Source organism: Gigantopelta aegis, chromosome 2 (genome assembly GCF_016097555.1).
Source record: "Gigantopelta aegis isolate Gae_Host chromosome 2, Gae_host_genome, whole genome shotgun sequence".
In the NCBI taxonomy this organism is placed as follows: domain Eukaryota; kingdom Metazoa; phylum Mollusca; class Gastropoda; order Neomphalida; family Peltospiridae; genus Gigantopelta; species Gigantopelta aegis.
Window position 1 is genome coordinate 39,015,121 of NC_054700.1, and position 19,192 is coordinate 39,034,312.

The 19,192-nt window shown below is 34.3% G+C and overlaps 1 protein-coding gene across 1 annotated transcript; it reads left to right on the forward strand.

Moving 5' to 3' along the window:
• Positions 1 to 458: 458 nt before the first annotated feature.
• On the forward strand, positions 459 to 14,983 carry LOC121378185 (sorting nexin-24-like). Its single transcript, XM_041506260.1, has 6 exons — positions 459 to 595; positions 7,230 to 7,313; positions 9,639 to 9,743; positions 10,836 to 10,912; positions 11,488 to 11,579; positions 13,154 to 14,983. The coding sequence occupies exons 1-6, from the start codon at positions 530 to 532 to the stop codon at positions 13,228 to 13,230; spliced, it is 501 nt and encodes a 166-aa protein (XP_041362194.1). The 5' UTR covers positions 459 to 529; the 3' UTR covers positions 13,231 to 14,983.
• Positions 14,984 to 19,192: the final 4,209 nt, after the last annotated feature.

Genomic DNA, 19,192 nt, shown 5'->3' on the forward strand with positions numbered 1-19,192 from the left:
GTCAATCTGACCCAAACTGAATCCGCTCCAACCTCTAATTAATAAATAGAAGCATAGATAGGTAGGTAGATGGATAAATAAACCAAATACAAACATCTATATCAAACCAAAAATATGCTTGTAATGTAAAACTAACGAGCAGATCTCCCGACCTTGGTAATTTGGGGTGAGTGAGTATGATCCGAGTAGAATAGAGCCAGTGAACAGACTTTATTGGCGGGGCCTTATAAAGGTAACGAATTAATTTAGTCAAAAATAAACTTGGGTGTCATTCAAAATTGTAATCAAATAACTATCATGGTAAATGCTACGTTTATTCAGAAGAAGATTTTAATGCTATATAGCATCATAAAGTAATTACTGTAAAATCAATATTATTTGAAAATCCTTTATAGTCCCCCTTTCTCGTTTTGGAGCAATCCCAAGGCAGATAACTCTATTTTTAGTTTATCTGCTGCTGTAGGAGTCATTGAATTTGAAAAATCTACAAACATTATTTGCATATATTTAGCATTTGCTTATTTTAGCAATGTTGATAAGGGCATCTATTCCAGGTTACAGGAAAATCAAAGATGATACAGATGAGTCATACACGGTAATGCTAATTTATCTTGATGACTACCGCTAAGGTCTCACTACACAGATGTCATCTGCCATTGAAATCCATGTCCAACTTCAAATGAAGAATTAAAACAATTTGTATGTTTAATGGTAAACCTTCAAGCTGGATTTTGCCCATGTTATTTTATGATAAATTATGCTCCTACCTTTAATTACCGTTAGTTTCCCCAAAATTTTGTTCAGACAAATCGTGAAAACCCCCCCCCCCCATTACAGTATCGTACCGTCATACAATTTCGATCGACATATGTTTTCAATACTTTGTTTGTAACTGCATGTATCGTGAGAATATGCGAGATATTACGTCACTATCAGCCTGAACATAAACAACGAAGTGTCTTTTTCCTCACAATATTAAAAATGCTTCAAGTCGGGCTGCCAACTTTATGTTTTAATTATAATACCATAAATAGTGTGCATGTTATCAGTTTTTCGTAATGCAATATTTTGGTACTAATGAAATGCCTCACATGGCGAAATCCAGGTGTCACAAATCCCTGCAAACTTATCGTCTGCAACACTGACATCGGACCTGCCAAAGGTAGACAATATACCACATGATCATTACACTGAACAATAAAAATTATGGAAGGCTAGTTGGGTTACCTCTTATGTCGTTCACAGCAAAGTTCTTTTCGGTAATTTCTGATGGGGGGTATGTTTACATGTGTATTTACATTTACTACAAATAAAGGTGGTTTGGTGGAATTAGATTTTTTGAAAATATATAGTTCTATACATCTGTCAGCATACTTGAGGTGACAATCTGAATTTTGGTGTCGTTTATACGTATAACAAGAGGATTAGACGTTAGCCTATGACGAAAACATGATGTAAATATGTTTTCAGTGAACACTGTCTATTGGTCTGAAGATTATTGAATATTTTTTACAAGTTACAAACATTTTATGATTTTATTTTCAAATGAAGATTTTGATGTAAATTATTACACAGAGTATAGACCTTTCACTGCCATAACAAGGACAAAAATAGACAGCCAATGAAACTATCGAAAACATATGATGTTTGTGAAAATATAGCAGAAACACCTGTATGACTTAGCAGCTAGTGTTTTTGGAGGAAAACTTGGCGTTCATGGAAAATTATTACTGTTTTTCACAATAAACTAATGTGACTTGAGAAAGGTAAAGTAGTATCGTTTGTACAAAGTATTGTTATTATTATATTTTAATTTTTTGCTTATCGTATCGAAAACAGCCAGGATATACTCCTTGCTCACGATATCGCAGCATTTACATTTTTGTGGTTTAGCATGTGCAACGCCCCCTTGTGGCACGTATATTATTAGAAATTTTATGACAAACAACACATTGTTATGCACGTTAACAAATTTGAAGAAATGTGAAAATTTTGGGCAACAGGGTTTCTGCCAGAGGGTAAAATCGGTATGGCGCCATACCCAAAATATTTGCAGATTTTTTTTTTTTAAGTTAAGCTTTTGACAAAATTAATTACTCTTAATAAGTCTTATCATTTTCTTAACCCTAACCCTAAACTTAATACATTTTCTTTCTGGGGAAGGTCCCCCCCCCCCCACCTCCTGTTGACTGTGGTTGCATACAGTTCCATAATGCCATACCCAAAAATTTCTTTCTAGCAGAAACACTGTGCAAGTATTCATAGTTTTACTGTTGTGTCATAAAATAACACAGTGTTATTTTACTGACACCCCCATGCTTATAAATAGCCCCAGTACCTACCATACACACATACATACAATTCTGCTCTGACAGCTATCCCGACTGTCATCCGGTTGTTGATAATCAAAACAAGGCTATACATGATCACAGTGTTACTATATTTAGAATGCGCGACCTCTAGAAATGTATGGAAATATTTAAGGGCCATGCCTATACATTTATTGGCAATTTAAACAAAACACATAACTTTTAATATGTTCTGTTTTTGGTTTCACTTGATAAATATTCATTATATAACTGTTGAATCTAACTAAATTATATAATGAACAATTTACAAAATTCAATTATAATAGTATTTTTAAATGCCCACACTGTCTTGCATAATAATAATAATTATTACCGACTTTTTCATTGGAAAATGTAAATATGTTACTACAATTGGAAAAAGAAACGTTTTAATTTGACTTTTCTTCGTTCTTGTGTTGAAGTTTGTTTACTAGACATTACAACAAATGTGTGTACAAAAAGAGCCATTTTTGACCCGTGCGGTCCACCGTATCGTAATGTTTGCGATTTACCGTGATATCGTGCTAACCTCCCTTGAACGGAAGCCAGTGCTGTGGTGTACTTCCATCAACTATTTTAATGTTGGAACTGCATTTATTTGTCAACACAATGGTATGGACATGAGGCTGATATAGCAAAAATTGCAACTCAAGTATATTTACTTTTATATATATGCAAGGACATTTCTTTATTTTAGGGGCGGGATGTAGCCCAGTGGTAAAGCGTTCGTTCGATGCGCAGTCGGTTTGGGATCGATCCCCATCGGTGGGCCCATTGGGCTATTTCTCGCTTTAGCCAGTGCACCACGACTGGTAAATCAAAGGCTGTGGTATGTACTACCCTGTCTGTGGGATGGTGCATATAAAAGATCCCTTGCTGCTAATCGAAAAGAGTAGCCCATGAAGTGGCGACAGCAGGTTTCCGTTCTCAATATCCGTGTGGTCCTTAACCATATGTCTAATGCCATATAACCGTAAATAAAATGTGTTGAGTGCGTCGTTAAATGAAACATTCCTTTCTTTCTTTCTTTCTTTTTTTCCATATAGTTAAGTACCGCGATATCGTGGTACCCCAGTTTATCCTAAACTATCGAATTCCATCCCCCATCGAATTCCGTCCCATTTCATTTCTGCACTCTTTCTAATCACACTGCACAAGCTCAAACTTTAATTCTACTGCATATGTATCAACTAACCAAGCCTCAATCGATCAAAATCAAAAATGAGGGTGGAAAAAGTTTTTAAACTGTGTTTGTCCCTTGTACAGTAGCGGTAATTCTATTATGCGTACAGAAATCTTATCCAAAGGTTATAATAGATTAAAACCTGTATAAACAAAGAGACTAGACTTGACAGATCGGTAATGACTGTCGTCTACATTAGTTTTGTCTATATTTAGTTAAAAGTCACATGACTGACACTCTTATGGGGGAGGGGGTGGTGTATTGAAGGTTGTTTGTGTCGAATCCACAATTGTTATTGAGAAATAACATTATTTGATTTTTCTTCTTTCTTCAGCCACCTATAAAAGTTGTTAGCACAAGAAAACCATTTTCCTATACTCATGAAAATTTATTGACAACTTGAAAAGCCTTTAAGAGTAGCATGACTGTTTACAAAGCATCTAAAAAAATCAAATCTAAAACAAAGTCTAAAAAAAGAAAAATGCAAGGTGAACTTTATAATCTCGAACACAGTGGTGCTGGTTCATAACGTGTATCATCAAAAACGTGTATAGATATATTCATAATTCATTTATATTTGCTTCGTTGACAATCTGTTATGTTCTTGTTGCCTCAATTTTATGACGTATGTGGTCTTCCATACATTCTATGTTTGTGACGATCACAAGGGACGGATTTCGATGGTGTTAAAAAATTTACAAATATTCACTTCCTGGTAGGAATTTTACATTCGTTCACAACAAATGTAAGTAATTACAAAAAAATTATTATTATTTTCCTTTGTATTGGACAAGGTAAACAATGATGTCATTAAATTTATCCGGTTGTTGGATTGAACATGCGCAGTAGCAATTTCCTGTTAATAGAATGGAATTCAATAGGTCAAGGATATTTTGCCCTATGTAATAGAAGCAAAGTCGATATCGGTGACATCGTTACAGTCTTGTATGTGGAATCTGTGTCAATTTTGGGGAAATCTAATAGTAATTAAAGAAAGAAATGTTTTATTTAACGACGCACTCAACACATTTTATTTACGGTTATATGGTGTCGGACATATGGTTAAGGACCACACAGATTTTGAGAGGAAACCCGCTGTCGCCACTACATGGGCTACTCTTTCCGATTAGCAGCAAGGGATCTTTTATTTGCGCTTCCCATAGGCAGGATAGCACAAACCATGGCCTTTGTTGAACCAGTTATGGATCACTGGTCGGTGCAAGTGGTTTATACCTATCCATTGAGCCTTGCGGAGCACTCACTCAGGGTTTGGAGTCGGTATCTGGATTAAAAATCTCATGCCTCGACTGGGATCCGAACCCAGTACCTACCAGCCTGCCTGTAGACTGATGGCCTAACCACTATGCCACAGAGGCCGGTCTAATAGTAATTAAAGATAGGAGAGTAATTTTTCATAGTTATTAACAGTTTGTTTCAGACTTTAGGTAGTTGTAGCTATATTCCGTCCCATCCTCCTACAAAAATGTTTTTTGTAAATATTTCAGTTTGGTTTGACGTTAGAAAAAAAGTAAAAGTGTTTTGGAAATATTACCGAAAAAAATACTATTTTTGTGTGCAATTTAGAAAGCAGTTGGCTTAGAAATAAATAAATTGTAATAAATTTTATACTATTTAAAAAGGCATTCCCTGTGGGACAGACTATAGATGTATACACACAAGGATTATAAATTCAGTTAAAATTTGTATCTGCTCTTTCTCAAATCGCAAAACAGTAACTTAAAATTATATTACATGTATATGCATCACATGACGTTTTTATGAATTTCCTGTGGGTGTATGGTCTAGCATTATGGGGTATTATGGGTGGGTGTCTAATTTTGACAGAAATAGTGTTATGTAATATTTGAACAGCCCCTAAGTTAGCATTTCGAATTCTTTGATTTTTGGGATGGGACGTAGCCCAATGGTAAAGTGCTTGCCTGATGTGCGGTCGGTCTAGCATCGAGCCCCATTGGTGGGCCTATCATTGGATTATCTTTCGTTTCAGCCAGTGTACCACAACTGGTATATATCAAAATCTTAGTATATGCTATCCTGTGTGGGATGGAATATATAAGACTATCCTGAGTACTCTGACCGTAAGATAGCCAGAGGGATATTTGGACAGTTATAATGCTCGCATTATGGCCAGACAAATCTGTATCAAAACTGTACAATCGTTTTGATTTTTATGTTTAAGAGAAGGTGGATTTTTTTTCAAGAAAGGAAGAGGGCAACTACCAATTTTCTCCAATTCTATGCAATATATATCGTGCTGTCATGTTTTCTCCAATTCTATGCAATATATATCGTGCTGTCATGTTTTCTCCAATTCTATGCAATATATATCGTGCTGTCATGTTTTCAAACATCATGTGCAGGCTGCAATAGTAGTAGGATTCTATGCATGATCTGCAAAACCCAAATTTTGGGTAAAATTATAAGACTGAAGAGAAATTTCCCAAAATATCTATTATCGATGTACCATACTGTATTCGGCTAACGATAAAACATATGAATATGATACTCACAGAAAGAATCTTCTATATTTTTAGTTACAGTACACAAAATAAAATAATACATGTATTTATTTTAAAAAAATCAACAACATTGATGTAAAACAAATCCATTCTAGTAAACAATTTAGTGTAACACCATCCAGTAAACCAGAAAGAGTGTGTTTGTAATTGCCATCAAGTGTTGTTAGTGATCATGGGTGCACAATATGTGAACTGACTGCTCTTGACAAACTGAATTTTTCCTTTTTACAAATATTAATCAGTGTTCATATTTCAGAAACTTTTTTTTTTTTTTATATCGTGGCCTTAAAAATTGAAAATAACTTTTTCATGCATGAAATTTTTATGCATGAAAAAGTGATTTTTCCAAACGCGTGTGCCTAAACACAGTTAGAAACCTAACACACTTGCCTGTTTATTGGATGTTGTTACACTTTTGTTTACTAGAATGGATTCGTTTTACATCCACTTTGTTGATTTTTTGTGTAAACTGATTGGAATATATTTATTTCACATACTGTAACTGAAAAATGTAGTATCATATACATGTTTTTGTGGTAAGCCAAAAATGTGCCATGTAAAATTAGCTTGTATAAATACAGGGCTATCTCTGGGTGAGCAAAAATTTCACCACACTTGTCTATTAAAGTTCTAAAATTGCAGAAATCAACAGTTATTTTCTTAATAAAATTATGTAAATTATTACATGAAAATATTTTGCCAAATTGAAATAAAATTTGCTAACTGCTTTTAAAATTAGCAATTGGTGAATTTGGCAAGTGCCAGTGCTAGCCCTGAAATATGGCAATTAAAATTTTTATCAAATAATGGGTAACCACTATATGATACATAAAAAACAGTAATAAAGTATTTCTGCCTTTACATGGTCTGTACTTGCACTTGTTGTGCTGTCTGCTTTGTTTATAGCAGGTCCTTACAAAATATGTCATCAGCACATGTACCATACATATCTGTGCTGCGATAAAAATTAAAAAAAGAAGCTCTTTACACGTTGTAGTTTTTTTGTATGTGTAAGAAATGTCCAAATGTTTGAAAAGATTTGTATTTACATGTAATAACTGAACAAAGTGCTAAAATGTGGGGTTTGTTTCAATGATATCATACAAATGATCTTGTATTAATAATTTAATTAATTATTAAAGCGTATTAATTTTTCAGGTATTTTGTATTGAGATCTGGGTGTCTGGAAGACGGCAATGCTTGGAGAAAAGATACACTGAATTTGAAGACTTACACAAACAAGTTAGTAGTACTAAGAGCTTGGGATATTTTCAAGTCTTAACTACCATCATCAAAGCATTGTAATATTATCAGATTATGTTGATAGTTGCAGTTCTAAAATCCTTTAATACGGTAACAAAAAATACTTCTTAAAAAGTCACGGAACTTGGTTAAAAACAAAGTTTATTATTATCATACAATTAGTTGCATAAGTACACACAATCATGTATTAATTATAAGTTTATTAGTCCCTTACAGGGAACTATAGGTTTCATCTCCGTCTGTCCATCTGTCCATCTGTCCCACTTACAGTTTTCCTGATGTTTGCCGTGAGATATTGAGCTGAAATGTTGTTCATAGCTTATTATATACCATTGCAGATCAAGGTGGGGTTTTTTTGCAGATGAAGTTTGACTTTCATGATGATTTGCCCATTTTTGACAGTTATGGCCCTTGAACTTAGAAGATATGGAAATTTGTTTTCCAGACACACACACACACCCACACCCAGTGCCTCAAGATAATAAGCTGAAATTTTGTGCATCGCTTTATAATGTACTAAATTACAGATCAAACTTCACTTTCATATTGATTTACAAGTACCCATTTTTGACAGAGTTATAGCTTAGAAAGTTTGAAAATGAGTTTTTTGGACTTTCTGTTTGCCATGCCTCAAGATACTGAGATGAAATTTTGTTTACATAGCTTTATTATCTACTATTACAGATCATGTTTGGATTTTCAGGATGATTTACCCATGTTTGATACAGTTATGGCCTTTGAACTTAGGATATGTGAAAATTAGTTTTCCGCTACTTTTTTGTGTGTGTAATACTTCAGATATTGAGCTGAAATTTTGTGAATACTTTATCATGTTCTGTTATGAATTAAGTTTGACTTTCATGGCAATTTACCCATTTTTCATAGTTATGATCCTTGAACTTAGGAGATATGAAAATGTAATGTTCTGAATCTTTAAAAATTGTCAGAAACTTTCCACACTAAGCTAGTTTTAGGTCAGTATGATTGATTTCCAGTTTCTATAGACAAATGATTGATGCAAAAATAATACATTAAATTTTGTAATTTTACATGAGAGCCTGAAATAACTTGCAGGTGTCACCATGTGAACAGGGTGAGACGTAGCCCAGTGGTAAAGTGCTCGCTCGATGCGTGGTCGGTCTGGGATTGATCCCCGTTGGTGGGCCCATTGGGCTATTTCTCGTTTCAGCCAGTGCACCACGACTGATATATCAAAGGCCGTGGTATGTACTATCCTGTCTGTGGGATAGTGCATATAAAAGATCCTTTGCTGCTAATCAAAAAGAGTAGCCCATGAAGTGGTGACAGCAGGTTTTCCCACTCAATATCTGTGTGGTCCATAACCATATGTCGAGATCATATAACCGTAAATAAAATGTGTTGAGTGCGTTGTTAAATAAAACATTTCTTTCTTTCTTTCCATGTGAACAATAAAAATAAAAAATCGGAGCAGAGTAATAGAGGGCCTTATCCAAGATTATAAAATGAACACTTTTAAATTAAAACACGGGAAGAGGTCAACTGCTTCCCTTCCTTGATATGGCTCTGTACATGATGCACCTCTGACTTTGATTTGGTAGTTGAACAAAATCACAGATACTCCATTATTGATTTAAAACTGGATGGATGTACAGAGTTTTCAAACGGTTACCAAACAGCAAAATTTTTTGAACATTTATAAATCACACCTAATTTTGTAATAATGAAATGTATTTGCCAAATCTATCTTTAATTCGCATTTGGTAATTTGCCAAATGACAGCTGAAACCCTTGATATGTATCCAATATATACATATCTGATATAATATAAAGTAATAGAAGTATTGTCTAGACATTCTATCCCACTGAGTACATTCAGTCCAGACCTTTCCCCAGGATATTTTTAAGGTGCTTACATTTTCACTATCAGTTTGCTAGTGCCAGCTTTGTTGTCTATGACAATTAGTAATCGACTATTAAATGAAAGGGTGCTGAGGTCCTTGCACCTAATTAGGTATAAAGGACATGTTTCACCTATTAGAAGTGTGAATACCTGTAAAGTTTTAAAAGTTGTTATAATCAACAGTTGATTGTCACATATAGCCAATTAAAGCGTAGAGGCAATTGATTTAAGGCCCTTACATGATGCCAAAGTGCCATATGCCTCTGGGGAAACTCCTGCAGTCATTGCTTGAACTGGTCAGTAATGATAATTTCTTATTATAATTTAGTAATACACCTGCACACACAAATTATAGTACTTAATATGACTTGCAGAGAAAATAGTACCACAGGCTGCTATGAAATCTATTTTGTGTGTTTTAGGTAAAGAAGTTGATGAGAACTCCTGAGTTTCCACCCAAGAAGGTGATGAAATGGAGCCACAAGGTTTTAGAACACAGACGTCAGGCTCTGCAGATCTACCTACAGGTTAGAAATAGCTCACCTGGGCTTTAGATTGCATCAAAAGTGGAGGTGATAAACCGTATTAAACGTTGTGTCCAAAATAATCATGTCCAAAATAATCATGTCCAAATAAACCCGTCCAAAATAATCACATCCAAGATAATTATGTCCAAAATAATCACGTCCAAGATAATTATTTCCAAAATAATCACATCCAAGATAATTATGTCCAAAATAATCACATCCAAGATAATTATGTCCAAAATAATCACATCCAAGATAATTATGTCCAAAATAATCACATCCAAGATAATTATGTCCAAAATAATCACGTCCAAAATAATTATGTCCAAAATAATCACGTCCAAAATAATTATGTCCAAAATAATTGTCCAAGATAATCATGTCCAAAGAAATCACATCCAAAATAATTATGTCCAAAATAATCACATCCAAGATAATTATGTCCAAAATAATTATGTCCAAAATAATCACGTCCAAATTAATCACGTCCAAAATAATCACGTCCAAATAATCACGTCCAAAATAAGTTCAACAGGCCTCTGAGAATTGAATATTTGCGTACACCATTTGTTGGTTACGCTAAAGTAAATTCAGGAAACCCATTTTCTTTTTGAGTAACCAATTATGTCCATGTAAATAATATCCTAAATTTAATGTGCGAAAGGAAAATTGGTTATGCTAAATCAGATTTGTGTGAATGATGCGCAAACGAAACGATCATTCTCGCAATTTTCAGAGGTCTGTACAAACATGCTGACCTCAGAATATTTCACCTCAAAACCACTGAAATGTTATGTTTAATTAGAATAAAATAACTGGAAATGCATTTCTGAATATTCACAACTCTACAGCAGCTGTTAACGACAGTACTGAACTAAAATGACCTTCCTGCAGTAAAAAAAGACAAAAGTCCCCATTGTGTCCAAATTAAGGAGATCTAAAGCCCTGTACACTTTACAGTTCTAATACTTGATGCAGATCTACCTATATAATATAAATATTAATGTTTTACTATGGTAATATTTGATTGATATAAAAAATCATTTTAGTAATTTGAAGTTATTGTCGTAATGCTTTCTCTTTTGTTCACAGGGAATATTGGATACTGAAGTTCATCCTAAATCCTTGTTAAAATTTCTCAATGTCAACATTGAAACTGGAAGTTTTGAGTAAGTAATAAGAGATAGAGATATTCCTTAGCATGGGGGCAGGAGATGGGGAGGGGGGAGAGCATAAGAACATTTTGGTGATGGGAAGGGCAAGAAAATTTAATGGAGGTCACAAAATATTGCTAAGGACTTATTATAAATGGTTCATAGATGGTTTTGGAATTAAAAGATTTAAGAACCACTTCTTTAAACAAGAGAAGAATGTTTGTTTAATAATAGCTCAGAATATCTAACATGGTTACTTTGATATAATATGGTCAAGAGATTAAGAGAGGAAATCCACTGTCATTACATTTATAAGCTTCTCCTACCAAATAACAGCAAATGGTTTTGTATGCACTTACCCACAGGCAGGACCACAATCTTTGATAAAGAACGGTTCCATCTGAGATGGAAACTACTCTTTAAACAAGGATGCCAGAAATTACATCTTTAAAAGTTTTTGTCTTAGCCTATATAATAATGTGATGTTTCATACATGCCGTTATTTTACCATTTACTTTGTGATTTTACCATTTACGTGTGATTTCAGTTCAGATAATCATATATATTTTTTGAACGAATGATGATTTCAGCTCTCTGGACAAGTTAGGTCCGGACAGTAAAGCAACTCACCAGCCAGTTATTGCATTCCCTTCAGATGCTTTTCTGCAGGACAACACTAATGGTAAGTACAGAGTTAAAGGTGGGTTTTTTTAACAACACGACTAGAGCACATTAATGATTAGCTATCAACTTATGTTATGAAATGTAAACATTATATCTTCAACTTTATGCTCATAAAAACAATTGCAGCCAATTTTTTAAAGAAGGAATGTTTTATTTAACAACACACTCAACACCTTTTAATTATGGTTAAAGACCTAAAAGGTAATGAGAGAGGAAACCTACTGTCGTCACTGGTTGGAACGAGAAATACCCAATGGGCCCATGGACACGGATCAGTCCTTGACTGACAGTGCATCAGGCCTACATTCTGCCCTCCAAAATAAATTAAATTGCTAGTAAAGCAATAAATTATACTGGAAAATCCTTAGAGGATCCAATCATTTTATGCCAGTGGTGGCACGCAGCCTAGTGGTAAAGCACTCACCTGACTTTTTGTTTTCTTTCCATTCCTATAGATATATCCCCGTCGATGGGCCCCATTGGGCTATTTCTCATTCCAGCCAGTGCACCACGACTGGTATAACAAAGGCTGTTGTATGTGCTATCCTGTCTGTGGAATGGTGCATACCATATAAAAGATCCCTTGCTACTAATAAAAAAAGGTAGCAAGTTTCCTCTCTAGCTGTGGTCAGAGTATAGACCAGTTACAGGACACTTGAGCTAAAACAATCCGTATGACAACAGTTAATAATAACAATTATTATTTGACTGCATTGCACTAACACGTTATATATAAGAGCAATATACCGGTACATTAGAAAGATATCGCTATACGTATTGTTCAAAATTTAACTTGCAGTATACCAGTATACTAGTTATACCGTGCATCCCGAATGTACATACAGATCTCGGTGGTGTCGTGGTTAGGCCATCGGTCTACAGGCTGGTAGTTACTGGGTTCGGATTCCAGTCGAGGCATGGGATTTTTAATCCAGATACCGACTCCAAACCCAAGGCTCAATGGGTAGGTGTAAACCACTTGCACCGACCAGTGATCCATAACTGGTTCAACAAAGGCCATGGTTTGTGCTATCCTGCCAGCGGGAAGCGCAAGTAAAACATCCCTTGCTGCCTGTCGTAAAAGAGTAGCCTATGTGGCGACAGCGGGTTGCCTCTAAAAAACAACAGTGTCAGAATTACCAAATGTTTGACATCCAATAGCCGATAATAAATTAATCAATGTGTGCTCTAGTGGGGTCGTTAAACAGAATACATTTTAACTTTTCATTTGATGAAAATACTACGTAACGTTATGCCATGCAAATATTTATTTGGCATGCATGCACATTATTATTTTGATACTTCTGAGTTATTTATGCAAAGCTTATGTGTGCCTTTGATTAATTTGTAGTTATTTTTAACAAACTGTTGTAAAAATATAGCTGTGATACTGCATCTTTCATATAAACCAATATTATATAATAGCACACTAAAATGTGCATGGATTGCATAAGATGGACAAATTTCTCAATGGTTTTTGTTTTGCTCCTTTTTTTGGTGGTCCTTTTAAAATAAATTTATCAGTAAATAGAAACATCATTTAACAGATTTAGTTGTTTATTTTTCCTTCAGGTACCCTACCAGACATAGTTGCTGAAGGTGTAATAATGGGACTGTATGCTCCAGTTGATGAGATATTACCCAGATAGCAACACTCACAGTGTTTTCCACAACTCGTGTTCTCTAGCCTTGTCAAGTGGAGGAACAGACCTGTCGGCTTTGCTTGTGTAGTAACAGGGCTTGTGTAAATATTCACATAACACTTTCTTGTACAGATATATATAATTGTATTAATATCATCTGGACCCTGTGTGGTGCAGAGATACGACTTTGTATTTATAATTCTCACCTGGGCCTTGTTCCAGGAAGCAAATTTTGGCATTAAGATCATCTTAAGTACATAATATAGTTATTTACCTAGTCTTGTACAGATATAAGATTGTATTAATATCCTGTGGATCCCATCTGGTACAGAGATATGACTTTGTATTTATAATTCTAACCTGGACTTTAGCCGTGTACAGATATAAGATTGTATTAATATCCTGTGGACCATGTGTGGTGCAGAGATATGACTTTGTATTTATAATTCTCACCTAGACTCTAGTCTTGTACAGATATAAGATTGTATTAATATACTGTGGACCATGTGTGGTGCAGAGATATGACTTTGTAATTATAATTCTCACCTGGACTCTTACCTTGTACAGATATAAGATTGTACTAATATCTTGTGGACCATGTGTGGTGCAGAGATACGACTTTGTATTTATAATTCTCACCTGGACTCTAGTCTTGTACAAATATAAGATTGTAAGATTAATTTAAAATGGAAAAAAGAATTAAATTTCAAATATGATGATGATGATTGGAAAACGGTAAATACAATACCTTTTCACTGCACAGATAGTACAGAATTAAGATGGTTTCAATACAAGATTATTCATAGGATATTGCCTACAAATAAGTTTTTACATAACATAGGATATATTGATTCACCTCTTTGCTCCTACTGTAAACATGAAATATCAACACTAATACACCTATTTTGGGAATGTAATGACATTAGGCATATTTGGGAACAATTAAAGCTTTGGATGCAACAAAAAACTGGTGTAATAATGAACTTTACAAAAGAAAATATAATTTTGGGATTTAAGACGAGCAACAATGATCCTATTAATGCTATTATATTAATAACTAAACAGTTAATATTTAAAAGTCATTTAAAGTGTCTCATCCCAGATTTTACATGGATACAAAAGGAGCCGAGTCTATATTATAATATAACAAAAAGTGTGGCATTCTCTTGTTGCAATTATGATAAGTTTGTAAAATTCTGGTCTATATGTCACAATTTATTCAAGGATTAATTATATATATGCAGTCAAACGTTGTTATCTCGATGTTGAAGGGAACGAACAAAATGGTCCAAGATTTGAGGTAACTGTGGACTGAGATGAAACTAGCCTGGGATAATGACATATATATATATATATATATACATTTTACATTCATATATTTATTTATAAACATTGGATCTGTTATGTAAAGTTATTGTATTAACTGTATGATTATGAATTTAAAAAAGAAAAAAAAAAAAAAAAAGATTGTATTAATATCCTGTGGACCTGGTCTGGTGCAAAGATATGACTATGGAACCACTAACAGTTTATCTTTAAAACTACCGGCACATATTAATGCCTAATTGACATACTAGTAATTAACTTATTTTATGCAAATTAGCAGATGGTTACCTTCCCAGTTGGTAGTGTGCTTACCTGAGGCGAATGCAGCGTAAGAACGAACCACCTCAGTGGACCCATTCTCTGATTGCATTCCCCCCCCCCCTCCCCCGTCCAAACCAGTGAACCACGACTGTTATATCAAAGATCGTGGTATGTTCTGTCCTGTCTGTGGGAAAATGCATATAAAAAATCCCATATTGTTAATGGAAAAATGTAGCGTTTTTCCTCTAAGACTACGAGACAGAAATTACCAAATGTTCGACATCCAATAGCCGATGATTAATAAATCGATGTGCTCTAGTGTTGTCATTAATTAAAAACAAGCTTTAACTTTAACTAGTTCCTACTCATATTTATCATGATTATCATGATCGTAAGTGATTAAAACATCTTTTCACATGTTTTCTCACTGGAAGGGTTCATACACTTTATTACATACCTATTCAATCTTACTATAGTGATAAAGACATTTAAAACCGTGCAATAAATTTATTTTGTATTGCACATATGTGCAATGCAGACCGGAACTTGTAAATGGGGAATTCCCTTTTTCTTTTTATTACAGTTAGCGCCTTTTATTTACTGACGTCATATATGATTTACAAATGATGTCACATCGTATTTGAATCATTACACAAGGCTGCCCCAGAGCATGATTCTTAACGTTAAGTACATCCATGAAAGGAGTTTTGATGATAGATTATTGTTTATTTTGCGAAAGAACATACCACTCGACCGCTATGCTGTCTCGTGGTATATATTCTTGCGCAAAATAAACTCGTGCAATAAACAGGAAGCGAAAACAAAGTATGTGAAGTTCTGTATATTTATGATTCTCTCTTGCTTTTCTAGCCTGTTGTAATAATAATAATTAAAATAATAATAATAAAATTCTTTATTTTCAGAGGGTAAACACATTCAGTACAAGGTGACTGGTCTCCCATGAGGCCCTCTCTAAACTATACATGATATTAAACACACTACTGATCTACTGATGTACCCTGTGACTCACTAGTTTTACAAGTTTCCAAAATCTTTGTAAAGTGTACAGTCAATCCCCCTTCTGCTTTTATAAATATTCCTTGCTACCAAGTTTGGTACTTTTCTAGCCTGTCGTAGTAGTCAATCCATCCTGTGACTCACTAATGCTCAACAAGTTTCTCTAATCTTTGTATAGTGTACCATTGATTCCCATTCATTTATTTTCTCCTTTTTAAAATTTCCCTTGCCAGCATTTGTTGGTTTTGTTTAATGACACCATTGGATGTCAAACATTTGGTAATTCTGACTTGTAGTCATCAGAGGAAACCTGCTACATTTTTCCTAATGCAGCAAGGGATCTTTTATATGCGCTTTCCTACAGACAGGAAAGCACATACTGCGGCCTTTGTTCGGTTGTGGTGCACTGGTTGGAACGAGAAAACCCCGAATCAGTTGAATGGATCCACCGAGGTGGTTCGATCCTGTGACTCAAGTGAGCACTCAACCGACTGAGCTATACAATAAAACAATACAATAAAGAATGCTGTATATTACAGTAGTAAACAAAAAGTATACATCACCTGGTTTTTCTTCTCTGAAAATGTTTTCTTTTGAACTAAGGTGTTTACTGGAGAGTAAAACACTTCAAGTTACAGACAACTTCGATGCAATATACAAATCAGATTTTTTTATTTGTGAGAATCGTGTTTTTGGTCTCTGTATGTTTTCATTTTTATTACCTACATTCAGAATATACAAATAATTCCTTTTATGGAGTAACAAAGTACTTCACAAACATCAGAAAATGTCTCCGCTGCACTTGATCCACTGTTTAATTTTAGTGGATAACACTTTTTCCTATATCTGATGCCAGAGATGTATAGTTTAATTAATCTCAAAACATGACATTAAACTTACATGTTGTTTTTTTCCATGCTGGTACACTATATGCTACAATGTTTCATTCAAATATCCACCGATTGTTAGGTACTGTAAACCATACCATTTCACCAACAAACTTTTGAGTAGCCCATCTGGTAAACTCCATCACTACATGGGGGCTGGATGTAGCCCAGTGGTAAAAGCGCTCACTTGATGCACGCTCGGTCTGGTATCGATTCTCATCTGTGGGCCCATTGGGCCATTTCTCGTTCCAGCCAGTGCTCCACAACCGGTGTAACAAAGGTCATGGTATGTACTATCCTGTCTGTGGGATGGTGCATATAAAAGATCCCTTGCTGCTAATCGAAAAGAGTAGCCCATGAAGTGGCGAGAGCGGGTTTCCTCTTTCAATATCTGTGTGGTCCTTAACCATATGTCCGACACCATATAACCGTAAATAAAATGTGTTGAGTGCGTGATGAAATAAAACATTTCCTTCCTTCCATCACTACATGCATCTTGGTGGGGCTTTGTGGGTTTTGGGTTTTAAAAAAAAAAAAAATGTTTTTTTAGTTTTTCTTTTTTGGTAGTTGTAACACAATTCAACTTAAAAAGAAAATACCCCAAGGCTTGAACTATGGTATAGTCTACACCAAGATAGTGTCAGTTTGGGTTTGGCAGAGGATCAGTCCGCAGTTTCCCTCTGTGGATTGTTTGTTGATGCCACTCGACTCGGGATATTGTACAGACATTTCATTGAATTCAACTTATTTTTGTGCTTATAATCCAATTAAAGTTCAAGCACGCTGTCCTGGGCACACACCTCAGCTATCTGGTCTGTCTGTCCAGGACAGTGGGTTAATGGTTAGTGAGAGAGAAACGGGTGTACTGGTCTCACACCTACCATAGACATAAAAACATGATCTGGGTGGGAGCCGGTACCATACTGCGAACCCAGTACCTACCAGCCTTATGTCCGATGGCTTAACCACAATATAGCCAAGGCCAGTTACTCAGACATGTATCCCTTCTTGCAAAACACCACTAGAGCACATTAATTTATTAATCACTTTAGAATTGTTTGTTATTTCTTTTACATTGGGGTATGGAAAAAAAAAAAAAAAAAAAAAAGAGTCAAAGTTTGTGGATTATTATTTTTTGGTTCATACCCCATAACAAGACAATCATTATAATTAAATTTAAAACAGTAATAACACTAAAAGTTTATATTTTATTTTGAATAATTGAATAATAAGTTGCAATATGGCAGTACCTGCCAAAAATATTTATTAATTTTTAACCATCAGATACGACACTCCCCAATATTATTTTTTACGTACATCGAGAAATGAACAAACTCGCATTGCTGCTGCTGGACCAATGGGATAATGTTAAATTGTAATGAATGCAAGAGAAATTTAATAATTGGCTACTGAATATACTCCCATCTAAGTTTTTAATTTGCTTTTTGGTTTTTCTTCTTCCTCAACTTATCAACTCTTGCATTTGACTTTGTTCAACTCCCCAACCCCTCACCATTTCTGCTATGTCCATTTTGCTTTTAAAATGTGTTATTAGATGACTTTCTAGTGAGAATAAATTTATATGAAAAAGTAACCTTTTTAGTTTAAAAGTGCTGGAGTAGACAACATATATGTTGCTGTGCCAATCTGATACCTTTGTCGAAACGTGCCAATCGGATTGTTAATGGTAGGTGAATTAGGATAGACAATAGAATGATAGTCACTTCAAAATAAAATAAGACTGATAATAATGTGTGTATTATATGCGTAACTTGTATTAAAGGGACATTCCTGGGTTTGCTGCATTGTAAGATGTTTCCGAAAAATTAAATATTTCTACAATTAAATTTACATATTAAATATATTTTCTTGTTTAGAATATCAGTGTATGTATATTCAATGTGTTTCTGGTCATCTTAATATTTGTAAGAAGCCCAAACTGGATTTCGTCTTTAAATAATTTTGTACGTACGAAAAAAAAAAAAAAGTATTTTAAGAAATAAAATTGAAGTTAACCTAGTACAAATATTAGAACGATCAGAAACACGTTTAATATACAGCAACTAATATTTTATGCAGAAAAATATATTTGATATATAATTACGTTAGTCGAGAACATCTTAAAAATTGCAGCAAACTCAGGAATGTCCCTTTAATGACATGTTTAATTTGTATTTATGGCATGTTTAATTTGTATTAATGACATGTTTAATTTGTATTAATGACATGCTTAATTTGTATTAATTAATGATTTATTAATGACATGCTTAATTTGTATTAATTAATGATTAAATGTGTATTATGTGCTTCAAAGAGAGCATTTTTTCTTGCTGCAGTTGATGTTTTAATAAAAATGGTTTATAATTTATAGTAGTGTTTCTGTCAGTTTTTTTTGTCATCAAGAGAGATGTGCAATAAAGTTTGTTTTGTTTTTAATCATCGGCTATTGGATGTCAAACATCTGATAATTCTGTGTA